The sequence below is a fragment of the Pyxicephalus adspersus genome, chromosome 5 (assembly GCF_032062135.1).
Source record: "Pyxicephalus adspersus chromosome 5, UCB_Pads_2.0, whole genome shotgun sequence".
Lineage (NCBI taxonomy): Eukaryota > Metazoa > Chordata > Amphibia > Anura > Pyxicephalidae > Pyxicephalus > Pyxicephalus adspersus.
The window spans coordinates 6624227-6642974 of record NC_092862.1 but is presented as its reverse complement, the minus strand read 5'-3'; the positions used below and the strand labels follow the sequence as shown (position 1 = coordinate 6642974).

Below are 18748 nucleotides of genomic sequence, written 5' to 3'. Positions count from 1 at the left end.
AGCTACAGCCTCCAATCCCTCTTCAAGGTTTTGGAAGAACTGAAATAATCTGCTCTGCTAGAGGACCCTGCTAATTTTTCTGCCCAAATCTCCTTTCTTGACGTTCTCTGCACTTTTGCAGCACTCTGCTCCTTTTATTATCTAACTCACCTTTCCTGAAAGACTCTGCTGAAGGACTCTGTTACTTCTTCTCTCTAACTCTCCATTCCTAAAATACCGTGCTGGAGGACTCTGCTCCTTTTTTGTCTATCTCACCTTTTCTGAGATACTTTGCTGGAGGACTCTGCTCCTTTCTCTATCTAACTCTCCTTTTCTGAAACACTCTGCTAGGGGACTCCGCTCCCTCTTCTGTCTAACTCTCCTTTACTGAATGACTCTGCTGGAGGACTCTGCTACTTCTTCTTTCTAACTCTCCTTTCCTGAAATACTCTGCTGGAGGACTCTGTTCCTTTCTCTATCTAACTCTCCTTTCTTGAAATACTCTGCTAGGGGTCTCTGCTCCCTCTTCTGTCTAACTCCCCTTTCCCAAAAAACTCTGCTGCAGGACTCTGCTTCTTTTTTTGTTGAAAACTTAATTGCTAAAAATCTCTGCTCGAGGACTCTGCTCCCTCTTCTGTCCAACTCCCCTTTTTTGAAATACTCTGCTTAAGGACTGTGCTACTTCCTTTGTCTAACTGTCCTTTCCTGAAATACTCTTATGGAGGACTCTGCTCCTTCTTCTTTCTAACTGTCCTTTCCTGAAATACTCTGATGGAGTACTCTGCTCCTTCTTCTTTCTAACTGTCCTTTCCTGAAATACTCTGCTGGAGGACTCTGCTTCCTCTTCTGTCTATTTCTCCCTTCCCTAAATACTCTGCTGGAGCACTAACCCTGTCTAACTCTCCTCTCTCAAATTACTCTTCATTGCTAGAGAACTCTGCTCCTTCCTCTAACTCTACTGCACTGATCAGGGGCTCTGCTCCCTATTCTGGCTAACTCTTCTCTCCTTAAATACTCTGCACTGCTGGAAGACTCTGCTTCTTCCTTTATGTAACTCTCCTCTAATACTTTGTTCGGTCTTCTGCCTATCCTTCTACTTCTGAAATACTCTGCACTGCTGGAGGGCTTTTCTTCTCCCAATAATCCTCTTCTTATAAAATACAACAATTGGTCAGATGCAGGTTATAATTAGCTAAAAACTTTTTATTTTGTTTTTAACAGGGCTAAAAAAAAATTTATAGAGCCTTTATCAGTTTTTTTGCTGCTTGCTTCCCAATTTGGTAGAATTCCTATTACTTCTTGTGTTATCCAGAACAGAATCTTCAAATCTGCCTTCCAGTCATCCCCTTGATTTCAGTAATTACAGTCAGCAGCAAGGTAGATGGAGCCCGCCTTCTAGCTGGTGAAAATCCGGCATCATCCGGCCCTTCCTTCCAACTCTGACTCTCTCTGGTCCACCCCTTTCATTCATTGGATTTCAGCTCCAATAATCATGGAGGCTCCTCCTCACGTGTGGGTGTTACCACAACTTCCTGCTTTCAGAAGGCTATGTACAGCACCCTTCCCGCAATATTCTGCCTGCATACTGGGACCTAGTGATGATGTCACTGGGTCCAAAATAAGGTTTGTCAATAAAAAATGATTTATTTAGTAATTTTTAGAGTTTTGTTGTGGAAATAAGGAATATAAAAAAAAGTTTTTAAAATATATGGAGTTCAGCTTCAACGCTTTGCATGTAATGCACTTCCCAGTACACTTGCCCCTGCCTACCTAATACCTTTCAAGCACATTAACCTCCTGGGCTTTCATGAAAATGTATTTTACAGTATAATAGTATGAGTATAATAAAGTTTGAAGCACAAAATCAAGTCAAAATTATGAATTCAACTAATTGTAAAATTTATATATATATATATATATATATATATATATATATTTATATTTATATATAAATATATATTTTTTATAATTTTTGTGTTTCAAACTTTATTATACTATTATATTGTAAAATAAATATTCATGAAAGACAATGTACTGCTTTTAGGTATATAAATCCAGTGTATTGCATTCAATACAGGTATTTTGCATTGAATTCAATACAAAATAATTTGAAATTACCGCTCTGCCCCTAGTGACGGCTGTACGCACCGACACCACCCGGGAAACGTCAGTGCACTCCCCGGGGGACAGATCGAGGAAGATGACATGACCAGAGGATGGCAGGACACTGGAGGGCGCCGATGGGACCAGGTAAGCCTTTATGTTTTATTTTTTTTAACCACACTCGGGGTTACCGCTTTCAGCTTTTTTTTTTACCCCAAGCCACACTCGGGCTTACCGCTCGGGAGGTTAAAGTACATTGGACCCCCAGAAGATGTAGAAAACCCTTGAAGTGAGAACATGCTCTAGGGGAACAGCAGTATTACGTAGCAGTCAATGGGCTGATTTATTAAAGTTCTCCAAGGAGAGATCATAGAATAATGACTGAGAGACTCGATGATACAGCAAACCTGGAATGGATTTCTTAAAAAATACTGGCAAATGCTTTCATTTCTAAACCAGATCCATTCTAGGCTTGCTGGATCACCCAGGTTCTCCTATGATAGTCTTTCTTCTCCAGCCTTGGAGAGCTTAAATAAATAAGCCCCAATGTATACTGAGTGCTGTTGTGAGGATTTGGTTCAGGGACTTTTGTGTTATGATATTTTGTATTTCATACATTGAGTCAACTTGTTCTCAGATACTGTAAGAATAAAACTTCAAATATAGACTTCTACAAGAACAAAGGGACATTACAATCTCTATTCATAAGCAGTCATCTGAGACACTTAGCTAATTTTCAATTAGAACACAAAAGATCCTTTAAATGCCGCCAGGATCCAGAATGCTCACAGATTGGGCAGAATTGAAACTCCGCCAGCCGCCACTTATTTGTGCTAAAGAAAAAAAAAATCCTCATTAGACGAGGCCGTCTCCATCCCGTAATGACATTCATTAACAGGATGCCAAAACCACAGATGAGAGCTCGATGGAGTCGTATGGCCCATTACCGGCCGTCATATTATCTGCGTTCTGCGCTCAAACAAATTTCTCAGCGCAGGAAACTTCCAGCGAGCTCGCGGCCGGGCTGCCCGAAATCGGTTTTTACTTGAATAAGCGGATTTAGATTAATTTGTCTCATCTTTCAAGCTGAGAACTTTCTTTTTCGGTAATAAAAAGATATAAAAGCGGCCTTAATTATCTAATAGAGTTTAATGGTATTACAGGTGCTGGATGGCGCTTTGCAGCTTTCCTTATTACAGTAAAAAGGAGGGCTGCGGACCAAGGGAAAATTGTTTGAGAATGATTTTAAGCTAATGGGATGGAAATGGGGTGACAACGCTTACTGAGGGTATCACCAAGAAGGAATAACGTTGTCACCTAGGCTGTGATCCAGACTGCAGGCTGATTTGCAGGAAGCCAACATGATCAGCCTGGGTCCCATCCTAGTCCCAAACAAATATGGCAGCTTTTGGCAACAGCAGCTACATAATCCATCTACCCCAAAATGAAAACTCCAGGCACTCAGAGCTGGATGCTCAAAAAAAATTAGGAAAAATACATTAGTGACCCAGTTTTCCTGCAAAAGCATTTGTGTTTCTATTGATCAAACCCTGAGGCTCAATAACAGTCCAAAACACAGTGCAGCTTAGCCTGGTAGGGCAGTAGACCTGCTATATCTCTTACATATTTACAGTCAGGGTTAGACTCAACCAAAATACTTGGTCTCGACGCGTTTCACGGGTCCGCTTCCTCAGGGAGTAGACATAAGAGGTTGAAACACCCGCTGACCTGAATGGTGTTTCAGCATTTATATGCAGAAATATGGCCAAAAAACAATATCAAAATTTCTGGATGAACATCAGCAGTGTAAGCACAAAAAAAAAACTTTAGAATTCACATGAATTCCCACAGCACCCCATTCAAGGGGGGAAACAAAAAAGTTGGTAATGAGAGCAAAAATTTTCTATGCAATTAATCCTGGGCTAGAAAACTAGCAATACATATAGGTACTGAATCGCTATTCAGGTCATTGGGTGTTTAAACCTGTTATGTTGCTATCTACACCCTGAGGAAATGGTCACATCTGCGAAACGCGTCAGAAATCAGATATTGATAGCCTATTTTGTTGGGATGTTATGGTGACCACACTATGTTTAAATGCTCATGTTTTTAAAAAATAAATAGCTTGTATATTTTACAAGCTTTGTTTTTGTTGAAAGAAAATTGTATTTTTAAGATTATATATGCCAGGAGATCTCTACTTTTCTTTTTGTGTTTGGAAGGTTTATCTCAGCTTTAAAAATAAATTTACAAATATCATATCTGCTAATAATATACCTATACATGATATACCTACTACCCTTTTTCATAAATATAAATACGCAAATGGATTACTATCTGTGCATATTCCTTTATGAGTTCCTATAAGACACAAATCTCAGGATTATTATTAGGTAAAGCTGGTCACATGATGAACCTAACTGGAATGTTACCCAATAAAATTACAAATAGGCACAATAGAAATTTTGGCTTACCCGCTGTCCTTCCAGTCCTGGGAGGCCGATGCTGCCCTTGGAGCCCTCTGGTCCCTATAAGGAAAGTAATTGTAAAATTTTAAAAGTTGTCCAAAAATGTCAGTTTCCATTCAGTTACCTCAATTGTCTTCACCTGTAGACTAATAATAGGTACTTTAACATTTTGCCGTTCCAAGTACAAGGAGTTAAATGAATAAAATCCCTATATTCAAATGTGTTCAATGGCAACCAGCAAACAGAATCAACCATGATGGGTGTGACCCTGCTGCCCTAAGCAGTGGCCAACAACTGCTCTTAAACTACACACAGCTCTCCTGCCTGGCCTGTGTACTGTAGTGACATAGCAGCTGCTGGAAGGAATCACAGAGCAAAACGGAGAACAATCTATCCAACACACCAGGAAGTGTGTGAAAAAGTTCCCTTAACACTGCAGCAGAGCATGGATTTTACCCACCCACCTGACGGGTATTTATGTTCCTTTATGGGGAAACTGCTGGTTATATTTGTTTTTACTGCTAACAGGGTCACTTTAAGTTTTTTCTAAAGTTTTCCTATAATGTTTAGAAAACAAAAAATACAGATAGGTTACGGCTTTTAATTCTGAGTCGGTGGGAACAGTTATATTTGTATGTATCGTATTTTTGACATTGGACATTTTCTGTCCCCCCACCAAGTGTTAAGAAACCACTGGGTATGCCAGAGACATGGGAGTAGGCAGGAGATTGAGAACAGAGACATAAAAGTTTGGTGACACATGAGTCCACTGGGGTGTAAACAAAACAGAGACACATAAGTGCAATGGGAACACTGAGACTCGTGTCAAGTAGGGACAGTGAAGAAAGAACAGATATGAAGGAGTTAGGTGGGAACAGTGAGCAGAGACACAGGAATAGGATGGGGGCAATGATGGAGAGTAAAGACATAAGAGGTGAGTGAGGACATTGGTAGCAGAGACACAATAGTTGAATGTGGACAGTGTTGGAGAACAGAGACATAGTAGACTCCCTGAAAATGTAGGTGAGGACAGTGAAAAACAGCAGAAACGTCGGGAGTTGAGTGGGGACGATGTTAATGAACAGAGACACAGACGTTTATGAGGACACTGATGAAAAACAGGAACACATGAGTTGGGTGGTGACAGTGTTGAAGAACCGAGATACAGGGGTTGGATGGGACCACTGATAAAGTCAAGGGACACTGGAGTTGGGTCAGGACAATGTTAAAGGGCAGATACAATGGAGTTGGATGGGTTCACTGATAATTAACAGAGACACAAAAATTAGGTGGGGACAGTGTTGAAGAACAGAAACACAGGAGTTGGATGAGAACACGAATGGAGAACAGAGTGACAGGAGTTGAATGAGAACACTAAAGAAAAACAGAGAGACATGAGTTGGATGACAACACTGATGAAGAACAAAGATGCATGAGCTGGGTGGGGACAGTGTTGAAGAACAGAGACACAGAAAATTATGAGGACACCGATGAAGAACAGGGACACATGATTTGGGTGGTGACAGTGCTGAAGAACAGAGATACAGGATGGACGAGAACACTGATAAAGTACATGGATACAGGTGTTGGGTCGGGACAGTGTTAAAGGACAGAGACATAGGTGAAGGGTGGTAACAGAGATAAAGAACAGATACAGAGCTGTTGGATGAGGACGCTGATAAAGAACAGGGACACACAAATTAGGTGGGTCAATGTTGAAGAACAGAAACACAGGAGTTGGATGAGAACACTAATGAAAAATAGAGAGACATGAGTTGGATGAGAACACTGAGGAAGGATAAGGATGCATGAGTTGGGTGGTGACAGTGTTGAAGAACAGAGATACAGGAGTTGGATGAGAACACAAATGAAGAACAGAGTGACAGGAGTTGAATGAGAACACTAAAGAAAAACAGAGAGACATGAGTTGGATGACAACACTGATGAAGAACAAGGATGCATGAGCTGGGTGGGGACAGTGTTGAAGAACAGAGACACAGAAAATTATGAGGACACTGATGAAGAACAGGGACACATGATTTGGATGGTGACAGTGCTGAAGAACAGAGATACAGGGGTTGGACGAGTACACTGATAAAGTACATGGATACAGGTGTTGGGTAGGGACAATGTTAAAGGACAGAGACATAGGTGAAGGGTGGTAACAGAGTTAAAGAACAGATACAGAGCTGTTGGATGAGGACGCTGATAAAGAACAGGGACACACGAATTAGGTGGGTCAGTGTTGAAGAACAGAAACACAGGAGTTGGATGAGAACCCTAATGAAAAACAGAGAGACATGAGTTGGATGAGAACACTGAGGAAGGATAAGGATGCATGAGTTGGGTGGTGACAGTGTTGAAGAACAGAGATACAGGGGTTTGATGGAAACACTGATGAAATCACAGACAGAGGAGTTGGTGAGGACACTGATAAAGAACAGAGACACAAGAGTTGGATGGGGACAGTGCTGAAGAAGAGAAACACAGGGGATGGATGAGAACACTGATGAAGAACAGGGACGCAAGAGTTGGGTGGGGACAGTTTTAAAGAATGGGAACACAGGAGTTGTATGAGGACACTGATGAAGAACAAGGATGCATGAGTTGGGTAGGGACAGTGTTGAAGAACAGAAACACAGACGTTAAATGAGGACACTGATGAAAAACAGAGGCACAGGTGTTGAATGAGAATGCTGATGAGGAGCAAGGATAAAGGAGTGGGATGGGACAGTATTGAGGAAAAGAGACGCAAATATTGGATGAGAACACTAATAAAGGACAGGGATACAGGAGTGGGCAGGGACAGTATGCAAGAACAGAGACTTGGGAGTTGGACGGGGACAGTGTTGAAGAACAGAGACATGGGAATTGGGTGATGACACTGTTGAAGAACAGAGACATAGGAGTTAGGTGGGGACAGTGTTGAAGAACAGAGACACAATAGTAGGATAGTTGGACACTGATAAAGAAAAGAGACGTAAGAGTTGGGTAAGGACACTGTTGAAGAACAGAGACATAGTAGTTAGGTGGGGACAATATACTAAAGCAGAAATACATAAGCCCATTGGGGACTTTGAAGAAAGCAGACACAAGAATCAGAAAGAGAAAGTGATGAAGAACAGATATACAGGTGTTGATTGACACGTGAATTTATTGGGGACTATGAAAAAACAGAGACACATGATAGAACAGTGAAGAACAGCAGAGACACAATAGTTTAGTGGGGAAAAAAGTTAAAGAGTATTGACACAAAAGTTGGGTGGGAACAAGAATGAAATGAGACAAGAGTTGGGTGGAAACAGTGTTGGAGGGCAGAGAAAAGGTAGTCCATTGTCCATGGGGACAACGAAGGTAAGCTGGCACGAAGGAGCCAGGTGGGGACATTTAAACAAAGCATAGACACCAAAGTCAGATGGGAAAATGCGGGAGACAGCTGAAGTGGGACTGTGGTTCACAATTGTTTCTCAGGAAGATAAAAACTGGCAGGACATCAATTTTTTTAATCTTCTTTATAAAGCACCAATATCGCTGATTAGAAATTGTCACTCTTCTAATATTTAAGCTCCAAATCCCAGTACATTTTTAGTTTTCAGAGACAGCCCCTCCTCATCTATACCCTGGTGTATGGGAGATTAATAAAAGCTAACAGAAACACACATTTCATGTATCTATAGTTACACAATTTAAATACAGTTCATGCATTTGTAATTAAGACACATCACACTCAAAAAATGCAATGTCACAATCTGCTTCTAAACTATGAAAAATGAATTGATTCTTGTAGCTTGGAAATCTATTTTTCATTTCTTGTCCTGGTTTCTTTTTGGTGAGAGAAAAAAATCTGAGTCTGATTATTCACTTACAGATGATCCAGGTGGCCCTATGGGCCCTTGAGGTCCTCTTGGCCCTGGAGCTCCCTGTAAAAATATGAAATAAACAAAATACTGAACCACAGCAGGAACACAAACATAAGCAATCAATAAAGGTGAGGTTATGTAACACAAAAATATAATGGACTCAAAATATAACAAGAACACAAAGAATACTATACACTAAACACATGAGGCTCAATTCAAGGAGCTAGCAAACCACAATGGAGATCTTGATTGACAATCATATTCAATCCATTGGGAAAATGTCTACAATAAAGATTCTTATCTTTGTGCTTAAGCTTTGTGAAATGAGGATTTGAGAATCCAGTAAAATAAAAAAGAAGCGACATTGGCCTAATAAAATGTTTGACCTAACACAATGTACTTTTTTGCTCAGGGAGAGCAAATAAAATGAATGGCAATGGATAAAAAAGCTGGAAGCAGAACTGTGAACATTTGAATCATTTCTTCAATGGCAGATTGATCTCTGCAATCTTAAGAAGAGAAAACTTGGTGACACCCAGTGGGCTCCAATCTGTGGCATGAATTGTATAAATTGGCTGTGAAATGCTGGAGGTCCTGCTTTTTGAGTATTTTTGCATTTTATTAGAATTTCACTTTATAAAGAGGCACCAGAAAGATCCTTTTAATGGTAAAGTTGAATAACACCGGGAGTATTGCATACATAATAAAAGAGCTGCAACTTAATGATCAAATTCCCACCAGCCCTTTTGGTGCCCTAAAAAATAGATTTGTGACAAATATCACACCTTAATCAGGTGACATCACTGTAGCAGGTTGGCGAAGTAAACAGTGGATTGTTAGGTTACTTGGGAGGCCTGCCTTCCCATTGGCTAATTGTTGTCAGGCCAGGCCCTTCCTACAACTTACCCTGATGTTTACCTTGCTAACCTACAGGATTTTCTTTCCCAAATTAAATTGATGTCACAAGGTCCTGTTGAGTGATTTTATACAGTGATAATAATCACAATTTTACCTTTGCAAAGGTAGTGAGGGTACTGGCACTGGCAGCTTGTCCAATTTTTTTCAAAGCACCCCCATATTGCTTTATAATTCCCTACTGGTTTAAAGTAACTAACCTCTTTCTACCTCACATAATTTCAGTTTTTCTATTTAAAATAATAATTATCTACTACTCATTAATCATAAACAAAACATATTCATTTGTCAAAATCAGTATAGGCAAAAAGTTTTTTAATAAAAATTTACAGGAAACAAATTAAACCTACTGGTTCTCCTTTCAGTCCTTCCTTCTGTACCTAGAAAAAAGATATATAGAATTTATACATACAGAAACTGATTAGGATAATTCTCCATAGTTATTCAACACCATGGTGGCAGAAAGTGTCTTACAACGTTGCCAGGTAGCCCAGGAGGTCCAGATTCTCCTTTATCGCCCTAGATAGAGGAACAAAGAACATTTAATTATATTTATACATGATAGGAAACTAAAATTATTAATTAATTGAAATTAATAAATTAAATATTTATATATATATATATATATATATATATATATTCCAAAAGTTACAATTCAAATATGACAAAGGATTCCTAGAGTATTATGGTTTGGCTAACCAGAAAGCAAACCAGAAACTTTCACACTTTCTTTGTCTGATTTATTCCTAAACACACTGAACCATCACATAGCTTTTATTTCTACAGTTTGTCCCAAAACTGTATGTAATCTAAGGGCCTACTTTCACAAAAATGTATACAGTTGTATTTATCCAGTGCACAACATATATGTTGGTAGTTGTAGAAGAGATTGTACAAATAGAATGAATGGAATATGGTTGGCCTAATTTACCTGTGTATACACTAAGGCTACGTACACACGTCAGATGATTCTCGTCCGATCATCGTTTCAGGACTGGTATCAGAGAATCTGACGTGAGTACAGCGGCCGCATGACACCGTTCATGGATCCATCCTGGTAGATCCACGAATGACGAAGGATGAACGACCACAATGCAAATGAATAGAATAGAGAGCAGCAGGGCCCCTCGTTTCTGCATCTTTGAGTTTTTTGTTGTTGGAAATCATTGTGAAAGATCCTTTCCAATGACAAAAATCTAATGAGTGTACGTAGCCTAAGACTGAGCCATTGCTTACCAACCACTCAATTGTATCATTTTATGGATCTTTTTATTTTTTCAAGCATGCTTTATTTCAGTCAGATAAGTATAAAATATTGCATGTGGATATTATGCAATCTAAGATCCATGGATACAGTTTTTCTCCTTGTGCTCAGTCTTTTACAGAGCTCAGTAGCTCAATCTAGAATGCCCACTTACGTGAGTGACTTTTCCTCCTCCCTGTTGTGTTAAGAAAGCTCTGTGAACACTTGAAATTAATAAGTATTTTTTTGGCCTTATCTTTTCAAAGCACATAATGGTCTGTGATTTATGTGCATGCGTATACCCTGTTTATGAAGAGCCATACTTGCAAAAAATAAGGAAGGGTAAAAACAGTTATTGCTGCCTGTGTCCCACTAGGAACATTTCCTGTCCACCCTGGAGACAGAATTTCCATATTGGAAAGTTGTTACAGGATAGGGCTTCCACATTTAAAGATATTTCCTCCCCTATTGCTATAATGACTTTTGATTTTTGACTGATTTTTTTAGAAACCAAGGCAATGGCAGGGACAGACAACAATAAGAAGTTGACAGAGGATCCATCCCTTCTCTACTTTTTCCCCCCAAAATGTCTTTATATAAATTTTAACTAATATTTTATATAAATAGATTAAAAATATAAAATAACTGTTTAAAATATATAAACTTCTAAATACCTGCAAAAAAACTAACCCCAAGACACTTTAGTGGTTAGTAGGGCAAAGCAGGAGGTCACACTTACCCGGTCTCCTTTAGGTCCTTTTAGACCCGGTAGACCAATGCTGCCTTTAGGACCCTGATAGAAGAAAACAGAATTAAATGTTTTATAATACAATATGTAGACACTATGAAGATGTTTTATAATACCCTGGGGCCCTTTGATTTGTAGCTAGATGATTAGTAGCAGTGTAGACTTGCTGTGGAAAGGGAAGTTCTGTCTGGAAAGGGTCTGTAGCTACATCACTTCTCCAGAAAGGCCAGGAGCCTGTAATAGGAGTGAGCTAAATGTTCTATAATACAATATGTAGACACTATGAAGATGAGAGCACAATGGCTCAGTGATCAGCATTCTGGCTTTGTAGTACTGGGGTCCTGAATTTAATCAGGGACATCCTATGCATGTTTGTATGTCACCCTAGCTCATCCAAACAAATTTATTTGGATCAGAATCTGATATGAAAGATTTTGTTACCCATGAATTATATAGGGCCTGATTTATTAAAACTCTCCAAGGTACACTTTCATCAGTGAATCTGGGTGATCAAGCCAACCTGGAATCTGGCCCAGGATTCAAAACATTTGAATAGAAATCCATTCCAGGTTTACTGGATGACCCAGCTTCACTGATAAAACTGTATCCTTTCCAGCCTTGGAGAGCTTTAATAAATCAGGCCCATTGACTCTAACATAAATGTGTTGATAACAAGGGCATTCAAAATCTATGTCTCAGTGGTATTTTGATTGAAGTTTAAATCAGAGAAGCCTTTAGATTGAACACCACACCACTTTGCCTCCTTTTCCGATCTCACAGGTTATTGTAAAAGAAATGGATAGTGCACCCCAATAGGCAACAGTCAGTGGAAGCACTTCCCATTGTGTACAATACCAACGTTATGGCGGTGTTTGAGATATGGGTGGGGTGGTTATGCCAGGTAAACTAGTGTATAGTTACCTTTAGTACTGTTTTGTATTGCAGTGTGTTGAAGTGTAATAAAATACATAAAGATAGTGAATCAGGAGGCTCTGGGGTTAAGCTGTTTCAGATAGTATTGTAAAAACCTTGTGAAATATAGAGGCTGACCCCATCTGGAAATATTAGTTGTGTTCTACAACATGCTAAAACAGAAAGTTTTTACACCTTCCCAACATTAAAACTGTCTTCGTAATGTAGAAGAACCAATGACCAAGGAATTTACTTGGGGGTGAAGACTTCATCTCTACCTTTTGGGATGGTAGAGACACAAACTACCACAAATAAATGGCCAAACCAGAGCCTCCGATAATTCAGTTGACCAATCAAATCTGAAAGTTGGTCTTTATTACCCATTACTTACCTCTTTACCTTCAGAGCCTGGCTTCCCAGGGAATCCATCCAAGCCTCTTTCACCCTAAAAAATAAATAAAATACATATGAGGTATTATATAGAGACAGAAATGTCCGGTGTTTGTAGCAAACAAAACAAAGTTCACAGAACCACAATAGGTATATCAGTATTCAAAAAAAACATAGCCATATTAGAATACCATGGGTGAAATTTCTGAATCACATTAGGAAGTGAGGATTCATGGGGACCATGTCCTTAATGGTACAAAAAAGTTGCATTGAGATCCTGATGAGATCTTTTCCTCTACTGCCAGGCTTTGATGTAAAAAAGAGTGTCTGATTTAAAGAAGCTTGTCCTAAATGGTGGGGGGGGGCTTGCCAAAAATAGCCCTGGGGCCCTTTGATTTGTAGCTAGATGACTATTAGTAGCAGTGTAGACTTGCTGTAGAAAGGGAAGTTTGGGTTTAAGGGTTTGTAGCTACATCACTCCTCCAGAAGGGGCCTGTAATAGGAGTGAGCTAGGCGTAGGGCCAACATGATTGGGTGGGAAAGCTGAGCTGAGGAAATTGGGGTTAATAGGAGTGAGCTAGGCGTAGGGCCAACATGATTGGGTGGGAAAGCTGAGCTGAGGAAATTGGGGTTAAAAGTTGGAGTGTTGGGGGAGGTCAAAGAGAAGGCATGGCAGAGATAGGTAGAAAACATAAATAATGGGTGGGGAAAAAGTTATATAAGAAAGTGGACTGAAGGGGTGAGGTCATAGGTTTGGTAGACAGGGATGAAGATTCCCACCCTCCCTTCTTGTTATAGGTGTTTGGAGTTGCAGGCAGTTTGTGGTCCTCAAGAGCAGGCCGTGGAAAAGGTATCAGATTAGGAGAGCTATGTATTGTATTGGTATCTTAAATAGTGTAATTTGTCAGCAAAATAGGTGGTAACTTGTTGGGGATTGTACACTTAATACATATAGTTTACGGGGTGGTGGGGTTGTGCCTGAGAGCCTGGTATATCAATGAGATCCCAATGAGTATATCAATGAGATCCCAGGTCCCCGGTTGATGGTGTTGAAGTTAATGCCTTCAAGAACCTGCAACAGGATTGATGGTTAGGTTTAGTAAATGCTGTAATGTTATAAGGTTAATGTGATGCCAATGGGCCTGATATATTAGAGCTCTCCAAGGCTGGAGACGATTCACCTTCATCAGTGAAAGCTAGGTGATCAAGCAAACCCGGAACTTCATCAATGTCATTTGCTATTTGCTAGCAAATGTTTTGAATCCTGGATTAGATCTATTCCAGGTTTGCTAGATGACACAGCTTCACTAATGAAAGTGTACCCACTCCAGGCTTGGAGAGCTTTAATAAATCAGGCCCATTGACAGGAGACTTGAGGGGCTCAGGTGTCCTTATGGAGAAGGTTAAAAAGGGTGGGTGGGAGGTGTTATGCTGATGGAGGGCTCTGACCTGCCGCAGTTATGCTAATGTGTAAGGGAGACACTTCATCCCTGCACTTACCATGTGTGATGGAATACAGAGTTTTACATGTGCAGAGTCAGTAAACAATTCAAAAAGAATGCAATCAGGCAGGGAAAAGAATTTTATGACAGGTCCTCCTAAAGAATTTGGTCCGTACTGTTTTTTTTACATGAATAAAGCTCCCACCCAGGAAGGGTTAACCAGCTGCAGAATTCTATCTGCCAGGTAAGGTTATATAAAGTGACAAATGTAATATGTAGCAATGTCACGGTTCCATTCTGAATATATCAGAGGCAGAAACTAATTCCCGACCCCAGTGATGTGTGATAGCGCAATGAAAGGAAGTAATGTATTGCTCCTTGGAGCCGGATCCCATCCAGACGCACAAAGGCTCTTACACTCGTTCTCTGAGGTGTCTGGCGTATCATCAGAAAGGTGATTGAGGCTTTGTAGACACTTTCCGACATCTGAATTATCGCAGCTGCTATTTCCCCGCTCCCTTCCTGAAATTATTTTTCAATTCATTCGCCCCGCATGAAGAAGCTGGTGGCAATTTACTCACCTGCCCAAAGTTCCATCAGTCAGCTTATAGACCTTTTGGCTATTTTAGTTATAGTTTCTAGGTATATTATGTGGTTATATATGTACTCATGGACAGCCATTTTACTTATTATAGAGAAGAGAAAGTACAAGGGATGGGTCGGACTAATTATATCCCAGGTCATAGCTGGACAGCTCAGGCTGTGGAGGATAAATGAAGCTGTGGGACTGGAACTGAACAAAACCAAAGCCCATCAATATCTGGTAAAGGTCAACCTCCCTCCCTGCCCCTTCCCAATCCCTTCAAACTTATTCTGCATTTTCTTCTTTCCTTCTAATAGAAGAACCTAAATTTGTATCCAGGTCCCTTCAGGATGCAGGAACAGCTAATCCAGTGACCCCGCTGACCGGTCCCTCCTGCAGTGTTTCAAATCTCAACCTCACCTGCATGACATGGGTACTTCTTATTGGAGGTCCATTGATATGGTCATACCATTGGACTTTCAATAGGAAGTATCCATGTAATGCAGCCAGGGATGTGGAAAAACAAATAAGGACTCCTTCTGTTGTAAGAAAAGTAAAAAAAATATTTGGGGCTGGAGCATCATTTAACACCGTTCCCATTCCTTTCAATTACATTCTGTATTTCTTTTTTTACTACTAAAGAAAGATACTTAACTAAATTCACTATCCGGGTCCATTAGCAGGTTTACTTCAGGGTGCAAGAGACAGCTAATCCAATGCTTAAGCTGCACCCCCATTGATCGGTCACTGTCCTCGTTAACTGTTGTCACTTCTTTCTTCTGAATCCCGGGAGGACCATACCACTGGACTTCCAATATGAAGTGTCCATGTCATACAGGCAACTAGGTATGTGGACATCCAAAGAAGAACCCCTTCCATTGTAAAGAAGGGAAATAGAATGTTTGGGGCTGGAGCATCACATAACTACCTCCCCCCCCCCCCCCCCCCTCCCTTTAAACCCATTTTGCATTTTATTCTTTCCTTCTGAAGGAAGACATGCCTACGTAAATATGCTATGCAGGTCCCTTTGCAGCTCTATTTCAGGGTACAAGGGACAACCAATTCAGTGGTTAGGATTCACCCCAGCTGACTGGTCACAGCCCCCCGGTGCTCGAGTCCTTCATCTTTTTTGAATTGCAGGAGTACCATGTCATTGGACCTCTAATAGGAAGTGTCCACAACATGCAAGCAGTGATGTTGTCACCCAAAGAGCTACTGGACATCCAATATGAAGTGTCCATGTCATACAGATAGTTATGTGGACACCAGATCACAGAAAGGAAAGTAGAATGTTCGGAACTGGAGCATCACATGACCGCAGATTTTTTTTGGGGGGTGGGGTTAGGAGGTAGTGGGGTTCGACTATTGTGCCCAACTTTTGGAAATAGAGAACAGGGAAACTTTTAGCTGAAACTATATAGGCAAATGTCAAGCCTTGTTTTTTTTTGGAACATGGTTATGGTATAGTTCAAGCAGGTGCACTGGTGGGCGCATTGGGTTCACTTAAGAATGAATACCATAGCAATGCACCACATTACCTAACTTGCGATGTGGCACATTGTGGTAAAGTGATACCTCAACACAACTGTTTCAGCCTTGGTGATTTTGTCCCCCCAAGTTAAAAAACAGACCTACTTTGTAAACAATTGAATGCTTTTGTGTTAATGTTCTGCAAACCCTGTAACTAGCATTGCAATACATAGGCCCATTGGGGCAGCCATATTTGTTGAATACGTAACCATTCTCATACTTAGTAGAGCTGTACTATGGCTGTGATTCGCTTATCGCAACTTAGATCTACCCGAATGTTCATTCTGCACTCTCTACTGATCTGAAACCCCCCACCCAAACACCCTAAATGGCAACCACAGCCTTTAGGTTACAAGGAGAAGCTTAGGAGCAATGCTTTTATATCTATTATTATTATCGTTTTTTGTTGTTGTTTAAACCATCAAATAAAGTTTGCACCATCCTTATTGATTTGTATTTTTATATCCAGCATTTGCTTTCCAGAAAAAGCTGATTATCCTGTGAGCTACAAGCCACCAAAGTTTGAATATATAGAGCAGCGTTTGTGACTCAGCATGTGCCTCCTTCCTTCCCTCCCCACCACCAATGCACAGGAGGGGTCGGTGGTAATGGACAAGAAACAGCTGCCGGCCATCACTGAAAGATTTTTCCGGGAAAGCCAGGCGTCACCCCGGGGACCTGTTAATTCAAGCTTTCTACTCGACAAATTATCTATTTGCAGAGTGTCCAAATTTATCCCGTGAGGAGTAAAGCAACAAGCTGTCGCTTAGTATTTTTGAATTTCCACCAGCTACACCGCACATAAAAGAAAGAAACTATTTAAAGCTTTAACAAAATACATACAATGCACTGTACGGTAGGACCAAATGTCTGTCACCTGACCATCAGGCCTATATGATCTTGCTGGACATCTCATTCTAATACAATGGCCATTGATATGGAACCCCCCCTCCCCCCTCCCGACCTCCATTACAGCTCCAATAGCGCCCACTCTTTAGGGAAGGTTTTCCAGAATTTGGAGTGTGTCTGTAGGAATTAGTGCTCATTCGGCCCAAAAGGGAATTTACAGGGTCAGGTACTGATATTGGATGAGAAGACCTCATTTAATCTCAAAGGCTGTAAGGTTAAGATGGGGGTATCATGATGGCCACTCAAGTTCCGTTACAATAAACTTCACAATAAACTCAACAAACTATGTTTTAATGGAGCTGGCTTTGTGCATAGATACTGATGCCACAGGGGTGGAAGAAAAGCATGCAACTGTGTAAACTGTCTTTGTATGTACGGTAGCATTAACAGTGCCCTCTACTGAAAACCCTAAGGTCAAAAATTTAGCGGGGACTACAACCCTTCGACCATATATTGTATATAAGTGTGATATGCTTAGGAGGCAACCTGGGACAGGCTGAAATTGCAATATTTGAAAAAAAATAGTGAGGTACCAAAGAAAATTCTGTCTAATACTCATACGTGTTTGCCAAGCCTAGTTATATTATTTTACAAGAACAAGAAAGATGAAGAGAGATGGCTTTTTGTGGCAACAAATATTATTTACTTAGATAATGGTATGGCTTGGTATAGGTATACACAGGTAGTAAAACAACATACTAACGTACCAATGTTATATATCAAATTCATAATTCATAAAATTGTCTCCTTTTCCCAACGCGTTTCGCCATTAGGCTTCTTCAGGGAATTCACAGAGACCTAAATTAGTAATAGGTAATTGTTGATACGATGGTAGTAGTGAAGAATAAGGAGCTGGTAATCTTAATGAATATTTAATGTGGTTGAAGGGAATAGTGAGTTTTCTCAAAGAGACTTTGAGGCTGATTGCAGGCATCCCAGCCTTCTTTCTCTGTAACTGCATCTTACACTTGCAAGAAAAATTTACTTTACCATACCTTTAGCAACGTTTTGTAACTCTTGTCTCTTTCCTTCATTGATACAAAAAAAATGACTCAACGGCCCCCATAGGATCCCAACAATATTGAGGACCCCTCTTTTAGGGCTATAACCACAAAATAACAATTTCTATCATAAGGAAAAACCATTTACTGGTTCGTATATAGGACACCACACAAGTTATCCCATACTGTGGAAACTCACTATTCCCTTCAACCACATTATATATTTTAATCAATTCAAATTACAGTATATACTCAAATATAAACTGATCAGAATATTGGAGGCCTGTATATGGACTATAAAATATACTCTGCTTATATGAAGAATTATTACTGCTTTGTTGGATTGTTTTTAGAGAGCAGCACCTGAAACTAGAAACAGCGGGATGACCCTGAAAGCTGAACACAGCACAGCCTTGAAGGCCAATAAGGGATCCTTGTGGTTAGAACCAGCTTGAACAAGAATTCAAGATGGCGACAATCATTTTTGTGTCAGAAATGATAGCCACATGGTTTATCTGTTCTGATTATCCATTATCTGTTTGTGAACTAATATGCTTTTATGAACTCCCAAGTAGTGTTGATGTTCGAATTCGGGTTGTCCCTATATTCGACCCGAATATGGCTGTTCGAATTCGGGTAGACCCGACCCGAATTTTGCTGCATTC

The 18748-nt window shown here is 40.2% G+C and overlaps 1 protein-coding gene across 1 annotated transcript in view; it reads right to left on the bottom strand.

The window, feature by feature from the left end:
- COL22A1 (collagen type XXII alpha 1 chain) overlaps positions 1–18748 on the bottom strand; it is a gene marked incomplete in the record, with an annotated part of 162270 nt that overhangs the window by 77823 nt on the left and 65699 nt on the right. Inside the window, 6 exon segments of the mRNA XM_072410629.1 lie at positions 4557–4610; positions 8417–8470; positions 9676–9705; positions 9800–9844; positions 11308–11361; positions 12620–12673. Coding sequence (XP_072266730.1) covers positions 4557–4610; positions 8417–8470; positions 9676–9705; positions 9800–9844; positions 11308–11361; positions 12620–12673 — 291 coding nt within the window.